The 21,119-nt window shown below is 39.6% G+C and overlaps 1 protein-coding gene across 3 annotated transcripts in view; it reads right to left on the minus strand.

Moving 5' to 3' along the window:
• Positions 1 to 11,111: 11,111 nt before the first annotated feature.
• The window catches only part of LOC127453845 (mothers against decapentaplegic homolog 3-like), a 63,901-nt gene continuing 53,893 nt past the window's right edge, over positions 11,112 to 21,119 (minus strand). For 2 of the 3 annotated variants that reach the window (XM_051720580.1, XM_051720596.1), the window contains exon 9: positions 15,087 to 21,067. In XM_051720580.1, the coding sequence (XP_051576540.1) occupies positions 20,938 to 21,067 (130 nt within the window). In that variant the 3' untranslated portion in view covers positions 15,087 to 20,937. The other variant, XM_051720587.1, reaches the window with a different exon arrangement.

Raw genomic sequence — 21,119 nt, forward strand, 5'->3', positions numbered from 1 at the left:
TTTTTTACGCATTTTTACTTATAACAAAACAGCGTGAAAAGTGGATGGAAACTAGATGTAAGACACTACCAAACATTCTGTCATGGTTGTAAGTTAATATCTGCACTTGTACTTACCCTGCATTCATGATCTGTAGCCTATTAATGTCCTTTGAATTTATTGTGACAGTTATAATAATGAAGTTTTGGCACTTCACACAATAAAATGTTTTATGACCAAATAAATAAATAAATAATAATAAAAAAAGTTTTCCGCAAAACAAACAGGCATAAATCAGTCAGAAGATGGGAAGATGCCTACAAGGGGGCAAAGCACACCTGTCTCTCCCTTAACTGGCATGAATCAGTGTTATTCAACAATGTTCAACACATATTGACAATCAGTTAATTTATTCCGTTTAGTGGAGAATGGGTGTTTGTAAATTTGTAAGACACACACATGCTTTGTGTCTTGTTAATGGTTTTCCTGAACTGGTATGGGATGTGGTCAGTGGCAGAGCTAGTGCCTTATCTGAGGCACTCCCACCATACTGTAACGTATGCTGGAACTGCTGACAATGATGACGATGACGTGAAGATGAAGAACCCAAGTGCAGTTTATTTACAGAACGTGAACTTCTATAACCCTGACTACAAAACAAAACATGGACTTGACAAACACATACCATCACATACAATACTCCACCAAAAGACAATGCAAACATGAGGGCTTAAATACAAGACATGGGAGAACATAAACCAATGAACAAACAGAACTGATAACAAGATAATTAAACAATAAACCAATGAAAACATGACACATGAACATGGAGGGAAAACAGAAATCACATGACTAGGGAAACAGGAACACATGACATGAAACCGGAACTAGAATTTCAAAATAAGACATGAATCAACAGAATACACCTGACATATCCCCCCCACTAAGGGGTGGCTCCTGACACCCCAACACATAAACAAAACACGTAATACATGACATAATTCAAAGTTCTGTAGGGAGCGGGGGGGGGGGGGGGTTGTCTTGAGGCGTGGGGCGTGGCGTGGCGAGAAAGGGCGAGGGGCATGGGACCAGGGCAAAGTCCGTGGGAGGTGAAGCCATGAGAGGCTCGTGGGGCGGAGCCATGGAAGGTGGAGCCATGAGAGGCTCGAGGGGCAGAGCCTTGGAACGTGGTGCCCGGAGAGTAGCCGAAGACACGAAGGACCAGGGTGGAGCCGATGGCAGGGAGGACCAAGGCGGCGCTAGAGGCTCGATGGAGCAAGGCGGAGCTGAGGGATCGTAGAGCCAAAGCGGAGCCAGGTGACCGACAGACCAAGGAGGAGCCAGAGGGACGAGGGACCCCGGCACAGCCGACAGGCTGAAAGACCGTAGTGGAGCCGAGAGAACGCCGAGCTGAGGCAATGTCGAGGGACCGAGAGGCCAAAGCGAAGTCCAGGGCTCAAAGAGTCCAGGCGAGATCGGAGGGCCGAAAGTTCCCCTTGCCTGCTCAGGAGAACTAAAGGTGGGTATAAGGGTGGGAACCATCTCCAGGTCCCACTGCTCAGGTGTGGCTGTGACGTGGCATGGAGCAGGCTGAGGCGTCGCTGTGACGTGGCATGGAGCAGGCTGAGGCGTCGCCGTGTCGTGGAACTCCGGCTCGGCGGCGGCCATGTCGTGGAACTCCGGCTCGGCGGCGGCCATGTCGTGGAACTCTGGCTCGGCGGCGGCCATGTCGTGGAACTCCGGCTCGGGATCCACCTCCCCCACAGTGAACGGGGAACCGATGAATCGAAGGGCGAGGTCGATATATTGAACCAGGCTGAGGGAACTGCAGTCGCCAGGCATCAAAAAAGAAATGGACTCATTTAGTCCAAATCTAAAACAACCCTTGAGGGCAACCTCATTGAAGTCTACCCGGCTGGCTAGACAGCAGAAGTCCTCATAGTCCTCCAGAGGACGATTCCCCTGACGTAAGCGCAGAAGCAAAACCGCTGGGTCCATGGGAGGTGGAGTATTCTGTAACGTATGCTGGAACTGCTGACAATGATGATGATGACGAGGACGTGAAGATGAAGAACCCAAGTACAGTTTATTTACAGAATGTGAACTTCTATAACCCTGACTACAAAACATGGACTGGACTGGACTGGACTGGACTGGACTGGACTGGACTGGACTGGACTGGACTGGACTGGACTGGACTGGACACATACCATCACATACAATACTCCACCAAAAGACAATGCAAACATGAGGGCTTAAATACAAGACATGGGAGAACATAAACCAATGAACAAACAGAACTGATAACAAGATAATTAAACAATAAACCAATGAAAACATGACACATGAACATGGAGGGGAAACAGAAATCACATGACTAGGGAAACAGGAACACATGACATGAAACCGGAACTAGAATTTCAAAATAAAAGACATGAATCAACAGAATACACCTGACACATACAGGTAAACCTTCTCCTTGTTCCACGCAAATCGCGATGACCCAGCAACTTTGCCATTGGGGAAATGCCAACTGCACACCCTAGAGTTGCAGTTTGGGGTGAAGTTTTCATGCCTGTAAAAAAAAGAAAATAATAAATAATAATAATAATAATAATAATAATAATAATTATATATATATCATTAAGTTAAAGTAAAAATAAGAATCTAAGACAGAAATTTAAAATATATTAATAAAGTGCAGAAATTAAAATATAGTAATAAAATAGAATATAATACAGTGGTAAGATTATATGGTAGCAGGTGTACAGTAATGCTATAATGAAACTGTAATGTAGACAGGTTGTGCACTAATGTATATGCATAAGGAGAACTGGTAAGAACAGGATGTAAACAGGTAACAGGATGTAGACAGTAGTATAAGCTGTGCTCTTGCTTGGTTAGAACAAAAAATATAAAACCCATAGCCTATATCAGGGGTATCCGCAAAGGGCCGGTTTGGCTAACGTTAGCACCCACTGGTGCCAAACTTTGTTTTTTTCCATTCGTTTAAGAATTGTAACTTACCTTATCAACTGCAGCCATTTCCTCTTCTCTTTCTCATCACAAGGAAAGCAGTAGAATGACAATTTAATTGTTTTTTTGGACTCAGAACTGTTTAAACAAGCGACACAGCACCGTGGCATGTTGAAAAGACGAGAGCCTCAGCTAACGACAGATGAGGCTTGGACCCGGAAACAGTATTATTGGAAGGTCGATACATCACATCTTAACAAGCAGATATCATTAGCTTGTGGGTAGTGCACCTCATAGAGCATTGGATTTTGGACTTGGAGGACCACGGTTCAAAACCAGACAAGATCTCAAGCTGACACTTGACAAGACAGAGACATAGAAGCGACACGAAATTATATGGTTGCTTCAGAAAATGCGCTTTTAATTTTGTGTCTTCATTATAAAACACTATCGCTTAAAGTTAGGTGTTGGTTAAGGGTAAGGATGTCTGTTTTGTTAAACTCTCATTTCTCTTTTCGGACACTATTGGTTAAATTTAGTGTAAAGATTTAGGTTAGGGACAGGGTGTTGTGCGCCCAAGGCTCATCGATGCGCGAGAGCAATGAAGGCTATTCCATCTGGTCCAAACCGACAGAAAGTGTACTGTGACACAAGTCACAGAAAATTTTAATGATGATTATGGGAGGAATGTGTCACAACACACAGTGCATCACACCCTGCTGCAAATGGGGCTGTGGTCAGAGTGCCCACGATGACCTCTGTCCACTGTCTAAACCACCTTCAATGGTCAGGTGAGCGCTGGAACTGGACCTTGGAGCAGTGGAAGAAGGTTGCCTGGTCCGATGAGTCCTGTTTTCTTTTACATCATGTGGATGGCCTTGTACATGTGCGCTGTTTACCTGGGGAAGTGATGTCATCAGAATACACTGTGGGAAAACGACAAGCCGGTGGAGGGAGTGTGATGCTCTGGGCAATGTTCTGCTGGGAAACCCTGGGTTCAGCCATTCATGTGGACGTCAATTTGACACGTGCCACCTACCTAAACATTGTTGCAGACCAGGTACACCCCTTCATGGCAATTATATTCCCTGATGGCAGTGGCCTCTTTCAGCAGGATAATGTACCCTGCCATACTGCACACATTGTTCGGGAATGGTTTGAGGAACATAAGGAAGGGTTCAAGGTGTTGCTCTGTCTCAATCCGATTGAGCATCTGTGGGATGTGCTGGACCAACAAGTCCGATCCATGGCAGCTCCATCTCGCAACTTACAGGACTTAAAGGATCTGTTGCTAACATCTTGGTGGCAGATACCACAGGACATCTTAAGGGGTCTTGTAGAGTCCATGCCTCAGTGCAAGTGGGTCGGTGCTTTTTTGGCTGCACGCGGAGGACCAACAGCATATTAATCAGGTGGTTATAATGTTTTGGCTCATCAGTGTGTGTGTGTGTGTGTGTGTGTGTGTGTGTGTGTATATATATATATATATATATATATATATATATATATATATATATATATATATATATATATATATATATTATGTATAGATAGATAGATAGATAGATATATGATTAACACTATCAGTAAATATTGGCCTGTTTTTTCTTCTTTTTGACTAAGAGAACATAAGAACATCTGTGTGACACTGACACTGAAGGGGACAACATAACATGACAGCAGTACTCGGCAGAGAATCAGAGCAGAATCAGCTACGCAGGGCATCATTAGTATCCAGATGCTGTTCCTCTCCTCTCTGCAGCTAAACTGGTTTGACAGAGAGATACCACACACATTTGGTATTAACAAATTGGCTCAAGACTTGGCTGTCAACATTTGGTGAGTTAATAACAGTGAAGAAATTATTTTGCCTGTCTCTCCACATCAACAACTGTTGCTTTGATTGAAATCCGTCTGTCTACATTAAGTCCACACATCACCAAGACCAAACCCCAAACAAAGGTCTCCAAAGCTAAGATGAGCAAACAAGACCAAAATTATGTTGTACTTTTAGTGGGGAGAGTAGATTCTACCTTGGAATCTACAACCCCTGCGATTTTGAGACAGCATTAGGGTGAGTAAATGAGAGAAATATTTTTGGGTGAACTATTCCTTTAATTATGTTGTCCTTTTGTTAAAAATCTGTTATGAATTTATAGCTTTGGTGTGTTGACACTCATGCAGTAACCTTAGATATGCACTCTATATAAAATATATAGTAACTAACTATGCATTCAGATTTCATGGGGAAATTATCACTATTGTAAATGTACATCTAATGAACAGATCAAGGTGAATTACTGAGACAAATTTGCTTACCCCTCCAAACTCTGCCTGTTTTTACATGGTGGTATGCTGCTGTTGAAGTTGAAGAGCTGGACCATTCTTAAATAATCAAACGCACTGAGGAACTACATGGTGTCAAAGACCAAAGGCCATTGCAAAAACAAAACTAAGACCTTGTGAGAGCATTGAGAGTGATATCATGTCCATGTGCATGTAATACTGAGTGGTTTTGAGACAAGACCTAAATAAGTCCATGATTTCAGCTCTACTACAATCAAACAAGGTACTGCAGTAAATGACCGAGGTCAGTGTATACAGTGCAAATGGATATGAATGGTCAGGTTAAAAAGTTAGATTATTAACCTGCTGCCCTGCCTCACATATGGTCATCAGCCAGTCCACTAACCGCTAGTGGTCTGTGCGCTCAATAGATTGCTCAAGTAGAATGTTATTAGTAATGGGTCGCTGTCTTGATTTTTGTCCCACTCAAATGGCTACTCTTCATTGGGCAGGGATTGAGCAGCCATTAATCAGGAGTCTGGCAGCTGCTGGACTAAAACTAAAGCTGCAAGATTTTCAGTGTGTGTAACAGGGAGGTGATTTCTTTCTTAGTCAAGTGCTACTGATATTAGTGAAAATCAGATGGGAATATTGAAAGTAGTGAACTGGTAGCGAATGAATGACTTTGAGAGAGAAATAGAGAAGGAGAGAGAGAAACTTTTTCACATGTTGGGTGCTAATTTTAAAATTAAAGATTCGCTATAAAATCCAATTAACGCAAAATACACCCTTTGTGCCTTGGAGTACCATGTAAATACTATGATATTGTAAGTACTGTGGTATTACCATCTGATACCATCACTGTACCATGGTACTGACACTGTGCAGGTACTTGGATGTGATCTTTGGGGGAACATTTCCGTCCGAATTCGGTGGGGGATGGGGGCAAGGGACCCCATTAGAGCATGCCATGCAGACACAGCAGGCAATTTTGAGAAACTTCAACTAGCGTTGTGTCATGTAAAAAAGTTTTTGGGAGACGCGTTGTAGCCCATGTTACATTAAAAGGATAATTCATCCAAAAATGAAAAGTCTCTCATCATTTACTCACCCTCATGCCATCTCATGACTTTCTTTCTTCTGCAGAACACAAATGAAGAAAATATCTCAGCTCTGTAGGGCCATACAATGCAAGTGAATGGCAGCCAGAACTTTGAAGCTCCAAAAAGTATATAAAAGGCAGCATAAAAGTAATCCATACGACTCCAGTGATTTAATCTATGGCGTTAGAAGCAATCTGATAGGTGAGGGTGAGAAACAGATCAATATTTAAGGCATTTTTAACTATAAATCTCCACTTTCATTTTCACAATTTTCTTTTGTTTTGGCAATTCACATTCTTTGTGAATATTGCCACCTACTGGGCAAGGAGGAGAATTTATAGTAAAAAAGGACTTCAATATTTATTTGTTTCTCACCCACACTTATATCACTTCTAAAGATATAGATTTAACCACTGGAGTCTTATGGATTACTTTTATGCTGCCTTTATGTGCTTTTTGGACCTTCAAAGTTCTGGCCACCATTCACTTGCATTGTGAGGACTGACAGAGCTGAGACAATCTTCTAAAAATCTTCATTTGTGTTCTACAGAAGAAAGTCATATGCATCTGGGATGAGTAAATGATGAGAACATTTTCATTTTTGGGTGAACTATTCCTTTAATGCTACATACTGTAATATACTCAATAAAATGTAAAAATGCTGCTCCCAAAGTCTCAGTGGTCTTGTCTACGGTACCAAATGGGGCAAGACAAGGCTGAAGCTGAACACCACCTGAAACATCAGAACATTCAGAATCAGTTCTGTGAGTTACCCTCAATTTTGGTGTGCTAAGCAATTTTTTTTTTAACAGTAAATATGCCTACATCTATCTAACATGTGTAGCCTAATCCATGTGCAACTGATCATTTTTGCTTTGCTGAGGCTCAGCTCTCTAGAGACCGATCCGAGGCCTTAAGAAGAACAGGTGTTCAAATTTTTTAAGGATAGAAAGAGACTGTCGCAGACAGAAGGCTTGAAAAGAGAAATGCTGGCCAGTAGCATAGATACGCAGTGCCTAGTGGCAGAGTTCCAGTGCGCACCAGTTGGAAAAGCTCAGCCCTGTCTCCTCTCCTGTCCAGAGACAGCTGTGACGCAGCAGCGCGTAGCGCAGCAATCAGGTGTATGAATCACCTGAGCAGAATGCTGATGGTGGGAGAATCTGAAAGCCTCTCCCACTCTCATCACGAAAGGGTAGAGAGAGACACAAAGCAAAGTACAACAACTAATGGTGACCTTAAAGAAGATTAATTTGTTTATGAACAAAGGTAGTGTCTGTCACCGGCTGTCAGACGGATGAAAGACAGTTTAGCGGAGTCGTCTGTTCAGTTTACCTTCACTGTCAGTCTTCCATCAAGAGCTATAAGGACACCTTCACAGTCCAGTGACGATAAAGCACTATTCTAAAGTAATAGAGCCCAAAGTATACTTCGTTTTTTACGCGTTCCCAAGCATATGCGTACAGTCAAACGTTCTAGTCTTTCAAAGTATATTCCATATGACCATGAGCACGAATTCAGGCAGTTGACGCATAGCACTACGACTGCTTTGTGATAGTGGACTTGGTTTTCAGGTCTTTAGACCCATAAAGATGTCTTTACAGTCTTTCATACTCGAGTTTTACAAATGCAGGTATCTCCTGACCTCTTCACACACACACTCTTAACATGCACATCCACAGTTTTTTGTTTCCAATTTTGTCTACTGCTGTTCACTGCCGTTTATGTCATCTTCTTGAACTACTTCGTGAAAGCGATGGCCTAACTATGAGTGTTGTGACCTTGTGGACCCACTAATTAGTGCAAACAATTCCAGGCACATGCGCAAACACTGTGTGCTTCTCAATACTATACTCCCTCCATCCTCATAGAGAGTGCTTCTCAATCAGAAGGTTGCTGCATAGTTAGGATGTGTTATTCCTAGACCAGTCTGAGGCTGTCGGCTAGGCTCCTCCTGCATGCAGCACTAGAATGAGACAGTCTAGTAATGTGCAAGGGATTGTGAGTGATTGAAGGCCATGAAGGATGCACTTGATGTATACTCCAAAATATGGCGAATGAAGGCTGTGAAATGATGCTGACTTCCAAGGGTCCTCACAATTAAGACAGCCATGGTGCATGATGATGTGGCAGCCAAGATATCCAGCCTAACTCAGCCTTCCGATTGAGAAGCACCCTCAGTTTCCTTGCATCCTTTCCTCATTTCCTAAGAGGGAGTAGCGTAGAGCGTAGAGGGAGCATACGCTAGTGTACAGGTTAAAACAGATGTTTGTACAGTTTCATTTTCTTTAACAGCATAATTTTATTTAAAGCTGCATTGAAACAGTGTGTGTTGTGTAAAGCGCTATACAAATAAAAATGACTTGAATACATTGGGCCACACTGTTCTTCAACTGTTTTTCTATGTAAACATAAGATTGACATTCGTCTTTGACTGTTTTGCCACGTCTTGCATGTCTTGTATGTTTAATTGCCATTTGCATTATTAATGTTATTAAAATTGTACGCAGCTAAGATGCAAATGCTTAAGCAATACAAATGTATGGGGAGGGAGGGAGCGAGAGAGAGAGAGAGAGAAAGAGAGAGAGAGAGAGAGAGAGAGTGTGTGTAAAGAGTAAAGAGCAAAGAGCAGTTGTTTGGTCATCTGATTAGCTCACTGATTCTTGAGATAAGGTTCAGAGCATGGTCTACACACAAAAGTCCTCTATGTTAAAAATCAAGAAATTAATAAAAAATACTGAAAAAGTTCAATCTAAAGGAAATGTGTATAATGAGGGCATTTATTACTTATATTTTTAAATAATTTCATTAGAATGTTTTTAAATGCATGCTCATGCAAATTAACCTGTCCTCAGCAAGAGGTCACAAACTGCCAAACAATGTGTTTAAAAATGCAACAAATTCATAAATATAAATATCAAAGGAAAGGTAGGGATCAGTAAGATATCAAACAATGCATAAAGTAAACTTTAAATTATATTTTCCATTAAAAAAACTGCCTCTCACAAATAAATCAGGCAACCTTATGGTCAGCTTTAAATCTGAGTATCCCTTTCCCACTTCCTGCTCATGGGTGATGCAACAGTAGAACATATGGTCTGATAAGTTTTATATTTGTTTATATTTTAAACAAACAATGTTTAAGTCTTCAACATGTCAACACTGTCTCCCATTGTGATAATTTCTGTTAAGAATTGTTGATTAATTTTGGCATTCTAGTTTAGGTCACGGAGGCAGCTCCATCTGAGGGAAAAAACGGAACAAAATGGCTCCAAGTGTACAACTCATGGTTGAGATTGGTCAACAACGTCAGAATGTTCAGACTAGTGTGAAAACAGAAACAAATTTATAGAATGTATTTTATCACTTAACTCTTTACTGAACACCATTATTAGAGAATGAAAGACTTAACACTCTTGTTGGATGAATCAAATTAAAATATCATGCTTTTTAGTGTGTCTGACGGAGTTGACACAAATGACAGTAAGATGTAAGTCATGAAGTGAATAAATGTCAATTTTATATATATATAAAAACTGTTCCCTTACATGGTTCGTTAGCTGAGAACTTTGTCTACAAATATATCTATATCAAATGTAAAATAAAAACTAAGATTTAAAACATGTTTTGTCCCTTATCTCAAGCTGCATGTGAGGCGCACATACAGAACTATAATTAAATACAACTGCAGTAGGTGGAGCCCACAAACACTAATCCCGGTTTTGCTCAGCAAGACCGACCAGGTGTTTGGTTTTTGGTTGAATGAAAGACATCAGAAACCTTTAAACCTTCAGTGAAGGTGATTCAACAGCGCAAACAAACTCTGGGGGCTAGACACATCCATCTCCCCGTCAGACAGCTGGCGACAGACATGCTGACATGAAGATAGTGCAGTGTGTATAAAGTATAATGACATTTGTGAATTGACTCTTCTACCCACAGAGGGCAGCATTGCGATGGAACAGGACTCTCACATCAGTCTGGATTACACATAAAATTGGGGAAACAAAACCTAGAAGAGAACAAATTCAGCTCCCTCTTAAACCTGAAACAGATCTCAACTCAGTACCCTACAGAACTGCACATTTGAGAAGCTGTAAAATATTTAAAAGTCTCCGTGTTAGTAACCTCAGCTTTAATTTTTCAGCAGCAGAACTGGTTGAGAGTTTAACAGGCTAAACTCCCAGTCTGGTGTCTGATCCATCAAAGACAGAGGATTAGATGTGCCGAGTGTTGCTGAAATCATGTAGCAATATTTGCCTTAAATGATCTATAGCTTTGTATTAAGCTCTATTCATAGTTATTTACAAGAGTGTTTAAGGAAAGATTACGATGACTAAGACTGAGGATCAAGAGGGTTTCTGTCAGTGCATCATATATCCAATTGAAAATGAACCAGGTGATCCACTCAGACGTCAATTTAACACACACCTGGAATACTTCAGCATATGAAAGTCACTCATAACACTGTCAAAGTTTGGATGAGTGTATATGTTAGTTCAGAAAAATTCTAGAGCCTCCCTGTCTTTAGGGTCCACTGAACAAAAACAGCTTTCATATTTCAGCAAGGGGAAAAAAAAAAGTGTGTACCAGTTCACTGGCCAGGGTTGGGTTACATTTAATGCACATAGTGGGGAACCAAACAGCATTGTCAAGAAGTAGAAAATGACTGGAATCCCAGGTCACAACTTGTAACGCAACAAGACATTTTTAGGCCTGACAAATCAGACCAATATTAAAAATAGTTTTTCATTTCAGGTGAACAAGACATTTTTCTTTGACATATTTATTAAAAGTACAATAATAGCAAACAATTTTCTTCTCTTGACAAACTTTAAGGATGGAGAGAATAATAAAGATTATATACTTATACAAAGAAGAAATCTAACAATGTCAAGCACAACAATCACCACTAGGCCACAAAGTCACTGAATGTGAAAGGTTAACACAAGCACAATGAATGCACATTACTTAAAATATATTCAACAATTTGTTGAGAAAATGAGATTTGATTTTTCCTCTCAAAGAAAAGTTAATGTTTGCTTAGATAGATAATAAATCTTTTCCTGAATAATATCAGTACCTTCTATGTTGTTCTTGCCAGATGACATGAAGATGTTATAAATACATGTCAAACAATCCTAGTCATACAATAACACACTGACTTTATCAAAGTTTCAGAGCTTCTAAATCACACAACAGTCCTTATGGACATTTATGCTCACAGATGTCACACATCTTTTCTAATGTCTTGAAGTTCATGATGCACCTAACTGCTACTTTCTAAACTTCATGACTCCTTTACAACACATTAGAACATATGAAGGTAAAATAGTGCCTAAATTATTTGCATGCGCAGTGTAAGATTTGTAAAAGATAATAGTAGCCTTTATAAAAAAATAAATTGCTTGTGCACAGAACATTTTGTAAAGGTGTAAATCAAGTTGCAAGCGTAAGAAAAAAATATTAGAAATACTTTAATGCTTTGCATAAGTGTAATTCATGTGTTGTAAATCTGTAATTTCGTATTAACACAAAGTAAATTTGGCGTGCATTCTTCTGACTTCCTTTTTTTCACGCTTACACTTTTGGCACTGTTTTTGCTCCTAAACATGGCCAAAAACATTGCAAACCTGCAATCAGTAATATTTAAGCAAAGAAAGGGTGTCATAAACAGCAAAATGGACTGACCCTGTAGAATCAGTATGTATGTGTAAAATAAACTACTGCAGAAGTGTAAATAATTTGTGTTTGTGGCATAAATATTTTCCAGAAATAATCCCGATATACACTGTTCCGTCTTCCCTTTTGTTGAGCTCACACTTTTGGCACAAATTGCTCACTGAATAGAGTTTTGCAAGCACGCAATATTAATACATACACGATCTTTTATTGTGAGAGTACAGTTGAGCAGACACCGTTTATTTATTATATTTACTTTTAATTATCATTGGCAAGGCAAATGGGTGGATGGATGGAACTTGCTGGTATCATAGAACTCATTCTAAAAAACTAAATTATATAAGTAAACTATCTGTTCACAGAGTTTTGTTTTATATGGCTTACTTCATTTGTTATCTAGCATGAGTTCTGTGATACCAGCTAATTCCATCTATTCACCAAAATACCTTGCCAATGGTAATTAATGGTAAATATAATTAATTAGTGTATGTATTAATATTTCAGCTTAATATTTAAGAGAGGATACCCAGAGGAACGACGCTGAGCCATATGAAGAAGAAGCTGTCACGTTATTAAACCAATGAGGTTTAATTTGAAGGAGAATAAACTGGTCAAGGAAAACCTAATTTGATTGGTTACTAAAAGCAGGTAGACCCACCTTCCCCCGTGCGCTTGCAAAACTCTTTTTTGCTTACCGCTGATTGCAGGTTTGCAATGTTTTTGGCCATGTTTAGGCGCAAAAACAGTGGCAAAAGTTTAAGCACAAAAAAAAAGTCAGAAGAATACCTTGTGTTAATATGAAATTCCAGATTCACAACACAAATTACACTTATGCAAAGCATTTAAGTATTGCTAATATTTTTTTCTAACACTTTCAACTTGATTTACACTTTTACCAAACGTTCTGTGCATGCAATTTATTTTTACACTTGCAATTTGATTTACGCTTTCACAAATCTTACACTGTGCATGCAAATCATTTAGGCACTATTTTACCTTCATACGAACACCTTTAAGATTTCAAAAAGGCATGCTAACAGCTTGCTCCTCATTACAAGTGCACCAAAAAGAACTGCTAACAAAGTACTGTACAGGATCTGGCTTTCACAAAGCCCATTATTACAAAGCATTTCCCTTCTTAAAGCCCCTCTCCATATCCTATGAGCGTCTGACAAAATACAGGGTTAACCTTACAAAAAACCTGCCAGCAGTACTGCCCCCTTTAAGTGATTACAAACATGGAGGTAAGAGCATTTACTTTCCCCGTCCCACTTCTGAAAAAATATTTGGTAGCAAAATGGAGTCTACAGTACAAATTGCATGAATTGCAGAAAATAGGCATGCATCATCAATATATCAGACATATATACAAGTTTAGCAGAGAAAAGATCACAACCCATTCACTTAACAATATGCTTAACTGCCTGTGTAGAATTCTCTAATATACTATGTACACACTGTGCAGTGTGAGTTGAAGCAAAGGCACACTCATTCAGTATAATTTCTGGAGGATTTAAAGAGGACATGAGGAGCTGCAGATATGCATGCAGATGCACAGATGTACACAAACAGAACTGTCTCAACTTTTGTAATGAACCTTTAAAACTCTGCACAACATCAAAGAATTAAAAGCAAACATTATAGGATCTGAAGTGTAAACTTATGTAATGCCCACTGAAGATTTTTCAAAATCTACCAAAATTTTAAGAAATTCTTTTCCTTTTCCAAAGCTGATAAATTGATGTAGAACAGCTGCAAACAATATCACTCAATCTGCATAGCTTGAAGAGTTCCTCACCCAAGAATAATGACATCTACAAAACACATGCAAATGTTACAAATTCTTAAACTCAGTATTAATTTCATATTAATTCACTTCAAACATACAGAAACCACTGACACTGTGCAGAGAAAGGAACGGCTGTTTTGATATAAACAAAATTAAACTCGACTATAGAGCAGATACTACAGAAACACACACATGCACGTATGCACAGAGGATGGTTGCCACGCAACCTGCACACATACTTAAAGACACACTCTTAGCATGGTTCCATTATGAGAAATGTAAAACAATACAACTGGAATTCTGCTGTAGAATGAAACTGAGGCTCTTAGCTCAACACCTGTACAAAACCCCCAAACATAGATATATTAGCATAGAAAACACAAGTCTTACATAAACCATAATGTGCACATATGAAGATGATAAAGTTTGCCTTTTTGTATTCTGTGCAGAGAATTGTCTCACTCAATAGCTAATGTAATGTGTGACTGTCTAAAAGTAATTTGGGCGTAAGTGTTTGCACACACTGCTACCAAAAAGACAGGGACATTAAAGGCTTTGAAGAGTTGACCGGGAATCAAAGACATCCTGTTTCATTCTCATGGGAAAGGAGAAGCACTGTGTCATATTGATATGTACTACATAAAATATATGACAAGGGCCAAGTTTCCATTATTTTGATAAAACCAAAACAAAGAAGAAAATAAAGACAGTTTAACTGGGATTTTAAAAGCCTCATATATTCACTTTAGAAAAAAAAGCACTTTTAATTTATTTGTAAAAATTTTTTTTTTCTAAAAATAATTAAGCATCTAATACACCTGTAAAGGTAAAAATGTACCTAACAACAGCATCACGTAAGAGAGAGAGAGATCTTACATGCACATGCTATATAAGAAAATGTATAACAAATGGCAACATTTTACAAAAAAATAATAGAAACAAATAAGCTAACAATAACATTATTTAAAAAGAAGAATATATGCACATAATGTGATGCACTTCTCTAACATGAGACAAACGCATGTGAAAGTGCTACTGAGTCTGAAGGAAGGCTGTGGGACCCAGTTGGCAGGTTGGAATAAAGGTCTTCAGCCTTTGACTTCTGAAGGAACTTTTTACTTGTTTGTACAGAGAGAGTTTTTCCTATGACACACTGGAGCAACGGATGGAGGGGGAGCCCATCTGAGTGAGCACTTTGTCCAGCCACTGCAGAGGACCGTTCAGGTGCAGTTCTATCCAGCAGGGGGTGCTAGTCACTGTCTGCCGCCTGTCAGCATACAAAGAAGAGAGATAAAGACAAAGAAAGAGGTAAGAAAAGCAGAAGTAGCCTCCAAAAAGTATTTGGACACTTGGTAAATGTATGAATGTGAACACATTTGAAAACAAAATATCAAACCAAGTGGCAGCTGCAAGCAAATGATGCTAGCCCTTTCCTCAGAAATATCTTCACTTCTTTTTCAATTTGTAGTCCATTCACTTCTATTCATATTCATGCAAATGTAGGAGAGCAGAAACACAAGCATATGTTTAGAAGTTTTGTGTTTTTGCTACATACCAAAATTAAAATTTGATTAACCTGAGAATCCGTATAGCGAAAAGATGAATGACCAATAGAGGATTTAAAGGAATATTCTGGGTTCAATATAATTTAAGCTCAATTGACAGCATTTCTGGCATAATATTAATTACCACAAACATTTACTTTGACCCACCCCTCCTTTTCTTTAAAAAAAAAAGCACAAATCTGGATTACATAAGCCAGTCCGTAAATGTAAAAATAATAACTTTCAAAAGTATATCCACAAGACATAATCAATATGTATGTTAACATGATTTTAGTGTGATAAAATCACTTACTAACCTTTTCTGTGTAAAGTTATAGCCAATTTTACAACTTTGTAACCATGATGACGTAATGTTAACAAACACTAAAATCCTAAAATGACTGTAAAAATTACAATTTAACAACTTTATAGCTCAAATAATGCAAAAATAATTATTTTAAGTAGTTTTATAACATTTCCACCTTTAAACCCTCCAAAGACTGGACACATTCACTTCAATTGTAAGTGACTCACTGTAACCTTGATTTATGCATTTTTAATGAAAAGGAGGGATGAGTCAAAATTATTTTTTGTGGTAATTGACATTATGCCATAAATACTGTCGACTGAGCTGAACTTATATTGAACCCGGAATATTCCTTTAAATGTCACAGACTGACCTCTTATCTCAATATAAAGAATACAAATTTCAAAGCTTTGCTTTACTTTGAACCAACTGGTCCCAAAGCAATGTTTAGTGGATGTATAAAGTCAATTACCCTCAAGTTCATACAGTTGTCCTAGCAGAGTAACCACAGGTGTAAAGAGGTTCATCACATTTCCAACTTTGGACATGTCCTTGTGAGTTAATTTTTGAGCAGTATATATTATTTTATCATTTAAAACCTAACAAAGTTCTTTTTGTGAAATGTTGTGCTTGAAAAGGGTTTGTGCTAACTTTCTTTGAAATAAACGCTGCGTGGTTTGATATGCTGTTATCTAATGCAATGACCGACATATATTTTTATGCGTGGCATAAGTGTCAAAATAATATTGGGGGCCACTGTATGATTGCACATAAATACACATTAAGGTTCTTTCAAACCAATTATGGTGTTTTAAAATTTATTCTTTTTTAAATTTATATAATTGATAAATCATCCACTAACATACTTTACTGTGAATGACAGGCAGAACTCCGTTCAGGACAGCTCTGGTTCCGATTTGTCAGGATATGAGCTCAGCTCTAGTCCCTCACAGGGAAAGAACTTGCAGCCAAATACATTCTCTTACATTCCACAATGTTGACACAACGCCCGTCTTAGTCTGCCTCGCGTGTACGCGCACACACACACGTGAGTAGGCTTACCCCCGGAACCCTCATTCATGACACCTCACACTGTTCACGTTCCACAACTCACTGAAAGTTCTACTAATCTTTCCTCCCACACACACATGCAAGTTCCTCCAAAAATCTTAGTCCACCTCCTGCATGAGTTACAGTCACTTAAGCACTGGGAGAGTCATTTTAGAAAAGAACAGTCCTCATTTTCTGCCTAGCAATCTTTCTTTTTAACTTTAAATATACTGTACATATATTCCTTACAGCTTTATGAAACAATGATGTGGCTGCACACTGTTGTTGTTTTCTAGCAGTGTTGTTTATTGATAGTTTTATTGTGCCTTTCTTTGAAATTAGTTTTTCAATGAATGTCTCAGGCAGCTGTCTACAAACAGATCCCAGACAGTTCACGAGGGCAGTGCTGAAATAGAGCATAAGCATAGACCACAGCCTCCAGATGGACAGAGAGAGAAAAAAGTAGTGGAAGTAGAGGAAGTAAATGAAAAAGGCTCTTCCTAAACGCCAGATTTACCTTTTCCATTCACTTACTGTGAAAAAGAACATTTAAAGTTTCAAAGTATCAGTTGGGTTGGGTACGGGCTGGGTTCATTGGGTACGATTACTTTATCTCAATAATCCCTTGTAATTGGATGTTTTCATTTGTGGAATAAGTTAATCATGGTTGACTGCACATAGTTCATTTTTACAATGACATCAATAACTAAGAACATCTGCTTTGCGTGATGCAGTATCTACGCTGCTAGGTGTTGGCGCAGCATACATCCAAATTTTACTGAGTGCAACTTTTGTATGTCAGATTTTGGGAGAACAATGGCAGATACATAATTTAAAGTGGTCATGACATAAGGAATACAATTTTCCTTGATCTTTTGACATGAGTTCATTGTACTATAAAAACATACTGCAAGCTTCAGAACTCAAAACTTCTTCCTTAATACAAAAAGAGCATTTATTTAAACCAAGCTGCAAAGATTTTCCCTACCGTGAAGTCACACAGATGAATACATCATCACATGACTGCCTCTACAGCAAGACATCAACACCTACTTTAACATCATCGCATCCTTGGCCCGCACACTGGCGCTCAGTCAGAAAGGTGAATTGGTAGAACAAGACAGATGTGTCTAATATTCCTGTACACTAAAGGGAACTTACACAGGACACCTTGTGCCCATCTGGACTATTTTTAAATGTTTATCTACATAAACATGCAACAGATGAACTGCTTCAACCGTTATCATGCATCTCGCGCCGCTTTTAAAAGACGCAATGCCAAGTTATAACTCTTAAAAGGAGACTCCCATTCTGCATCTTGCTGTTTTGAGTATAAATGCGTCATGGACACATTTTTGCAACCATCTGCGCTATTTTTAATCGCTGGTCTATGTAAACATGCACTAGGTGAACACATTGGACCGTTCTGATGAGTTTTCGGCAATGTGTGCTGCGTTTTAAGAGCTGCTCCATTCCAATGTTGCTGCTGGCGGGGAGAACCGCCTCTCATCCAGAGTAGACAGAGGATGGAAGATGTTGTGCCTGTGAAGACCAGCTTCTCTGCTTTGGCCTCTGTTGAAGCATCCCAATATCAGGAAATAGTGACTGAAGCTTAACAATGTTCCTGATCGCATCAGTGCAGGATGATACAGTATATGTGCGGGTCATGTTTCATCGTGGATTGTATAATGTGTTTTTCAGGGTGGACTGTATGTTTTTTCGACTCATTTCAGCATGTATTATATCTGTTTTCGGCTCATATCAATATGGATTGCTTGTGAACCAGTCACAATATGATTCAAGCTTTGCAATGGAACTGATATTGAAAGATGGGGCAGTTAAAAACACTATTGGACCGTATAATATTTATAGTTTATGGTGCTGCTGTGCTTAAGTGAACAGTCTGATACATTTCAAATACAATGTGTTGGATGTGCGATATGTGTAAACCCTGAAATTTAGTTTTTTATTGTTGTGGAGCTTGTTCATTCTCTTCCGACTGAGTTTCAAATATATATGGCTGTATTTGAGGGGCTGCACGATGTTAGCCAATCATAACAGTGGCCGTTTACATTGAAGTTTTAAGGAGATGATAAATTTAGAGCTCGAGTTGAAGCTGCTTCCTCGAGCCCCACCACCGTGGACAGCAAGCCAAATAAGTTTAACCTTAAAAGATTAAAGATTACATGGGCAAACGAACTCGTGAATTAAAAAGAAAAAACTGAAATGTCACACTGACATAACTATTCAGACCTTTTGCTATGACACTTGAAATTTAGCTCAGGTGCCTCCCATTTCTCTAGATCATCTTTAAGTTGTTTCTACATTGACTGGAGTCCACCTGTGGCAAATTCAATTGATTGGACATGATTTGGAAAGGCACACGCCTGTCTATATAAGGTCTTACAGCTGAAAATGCATATCAGAGCAAATACCAAGCCATGAGGTCAAAGGAACTGCATGCAGAGCTCAGAGACAAGATTGTGTCGAGGCGCAAATCTGGGGAAGGCTACAAAAAAATTTCAGCTGCATTGAAGGTTCCCAAGAGCACAGTGGCCTCCATAATTCTTAAACGGAAGAAGTATGGAACAACCGGCCAAACTGAGCAATCGGGGTAGAAGGGCTTTGGTAAAAGAGTTGACCAAGAACCACTCTGGTTGAGCTCCAGAGATCATTTATGGAGATGGGAGAAACTTGCAGAAGGATAACCATCACTGCAACACTCCACTGATCTGGGCTTTATGGCAGAGTGGCCAGACAGAAGATTCTCCTCAGTGCAAGACACATGAAAGCCCGCTTGGAATTAGCAAAAAAGCACCTAAAGGACTCTCAGACTGTGAGAAACAAGGTTCTCTGGTCTGATGAAATGAAGATTGAACTGTTTGGTCTAAATTCCAAGCGTAATGTCTGGAGCAAACCAGGCACCGCTCATCACCTGCGCAATACCATTCCAACGGTGAAGCACGGTGGTGGTAGCATCATGCTGTGGGGGTGTTTTTCAGCAACAGGGACTGGGGGACTGGTCATGGTTGAAGAAAAGCTGAACGCAGCAAAATACAGAGATATCCTTAATGCAATCCTGGTCCAGAGCATTCAGGACCTCAGACTGGGCTGAAGGTTCACCTTCCAACAGGACAATGAACCTAAGCACACAGCCAAAACAACACAAGGGTGGCTTGGGGACAACTCTGTGAATGTCCTTGAGTGGCCCAGTCAGAGCCCGGACTTGAACCCAATCGAACATCTCTGGAGAGATCTGAAAATGGCTGTCCACCGACGGTCCCCATCCAACCTGACAGAGCTTGAGAGGATCTGCAGAGAAGAATGGCAGAAAATCCCCAAATCCATGTGTGCAAAGCTTGTCGCATCATACCCAAAAAGACTTGAGGCTGTAATTGCTGCCAAAGGTGCTTCAACTTAGTACTGAGTTAAGGGTCTGAATACTTATGTCAATGTGATATCAGTTTTTTAATTTTAATAAATTTGCAAAGCTATCAAAAATCTGGTTTTTGCTTTGTAATTATGGGATATGGAGTGTAGATTGATGTGAAAAAACAAATAATTTAAAGCATTTTACCATAAGGATGCAACATAACAAAATGTGAAAAAATGAAGGGGTCTAAATACTTTCTGAATGCACTGTAGTTATCGACCAAGGAATCTGGGGCAGATCAGGTGACAGACAAATTGAAAGAATATATGACGTTGAGCTCAAGACACTGGCACTGTGCTGTCCTACGTTATGATGTTTGCTGACTTAATGAAAATGTCTAATGGGGTAAAAATAAAGTGTACAGCCAAAATAAACAGCTCAAATGTGGCATTTTTAAATGGCACCAGGAAGAGTTTAACCGCTTAAAGAGGGGGAGCTGGAGGTGGAGAGAGGTGGAGGGGCGTGAGAGAAAGGGAGTGGGTGTCTGCTGAAACCTGACTTTGCTCAGACTGTCTCCACAGGCCAAGCTGTGTGGAAACCACAGTCCAATTCTCTCTCACACCAGTCTCACTCTTTCCCACTCGCTCTTCTCATGCGTTCCCTGTGGATGTTCTTGGTTAAAACCCACAACTGCTTCTGATTAGGGCCTTGGCTCAACAATGAAACAATGAAGTTACTCACAAGAGCAAGAGGGGGGAGAAAGATAGACCAAGAATCTTTGACACTTCTCCAAGTACAGCATGTGTGAGTTTGCTTGGTGTGGCATGATTTGCCAGTGCAGACCTAACAGTTTATACGACTGACACGCTAAGCTGGTGGACAGCAGGTTGTCTTGCTACATCAGAGCCCTTCACCAGAGCATGCCAGACTGGGCGGAACAGACTGTCATGCCCTGCCATGATCCTATAGAGCTGTCTGCTGCTGTAGGCACAAATATAGTTGTTTGCATATTAAAATTGCTTTAAAGCTATTG

This window comes from Myxocyprinus asiaticus, chromosome 2 (assembly GCF_019703515.2).
Source record: "Myxocyprinus asiaticus isolate MX2 ecotype Aquarium Trade chromosome 2, UBuf_Myxa_2, whole genome shotgun sequence".
NCBI lineage: Eukaryota > Metazoa > Chordata > Actinopteri > Cypriniformes > Catostomidae > Myxocyprinus > Myxocyprinus asiaticus.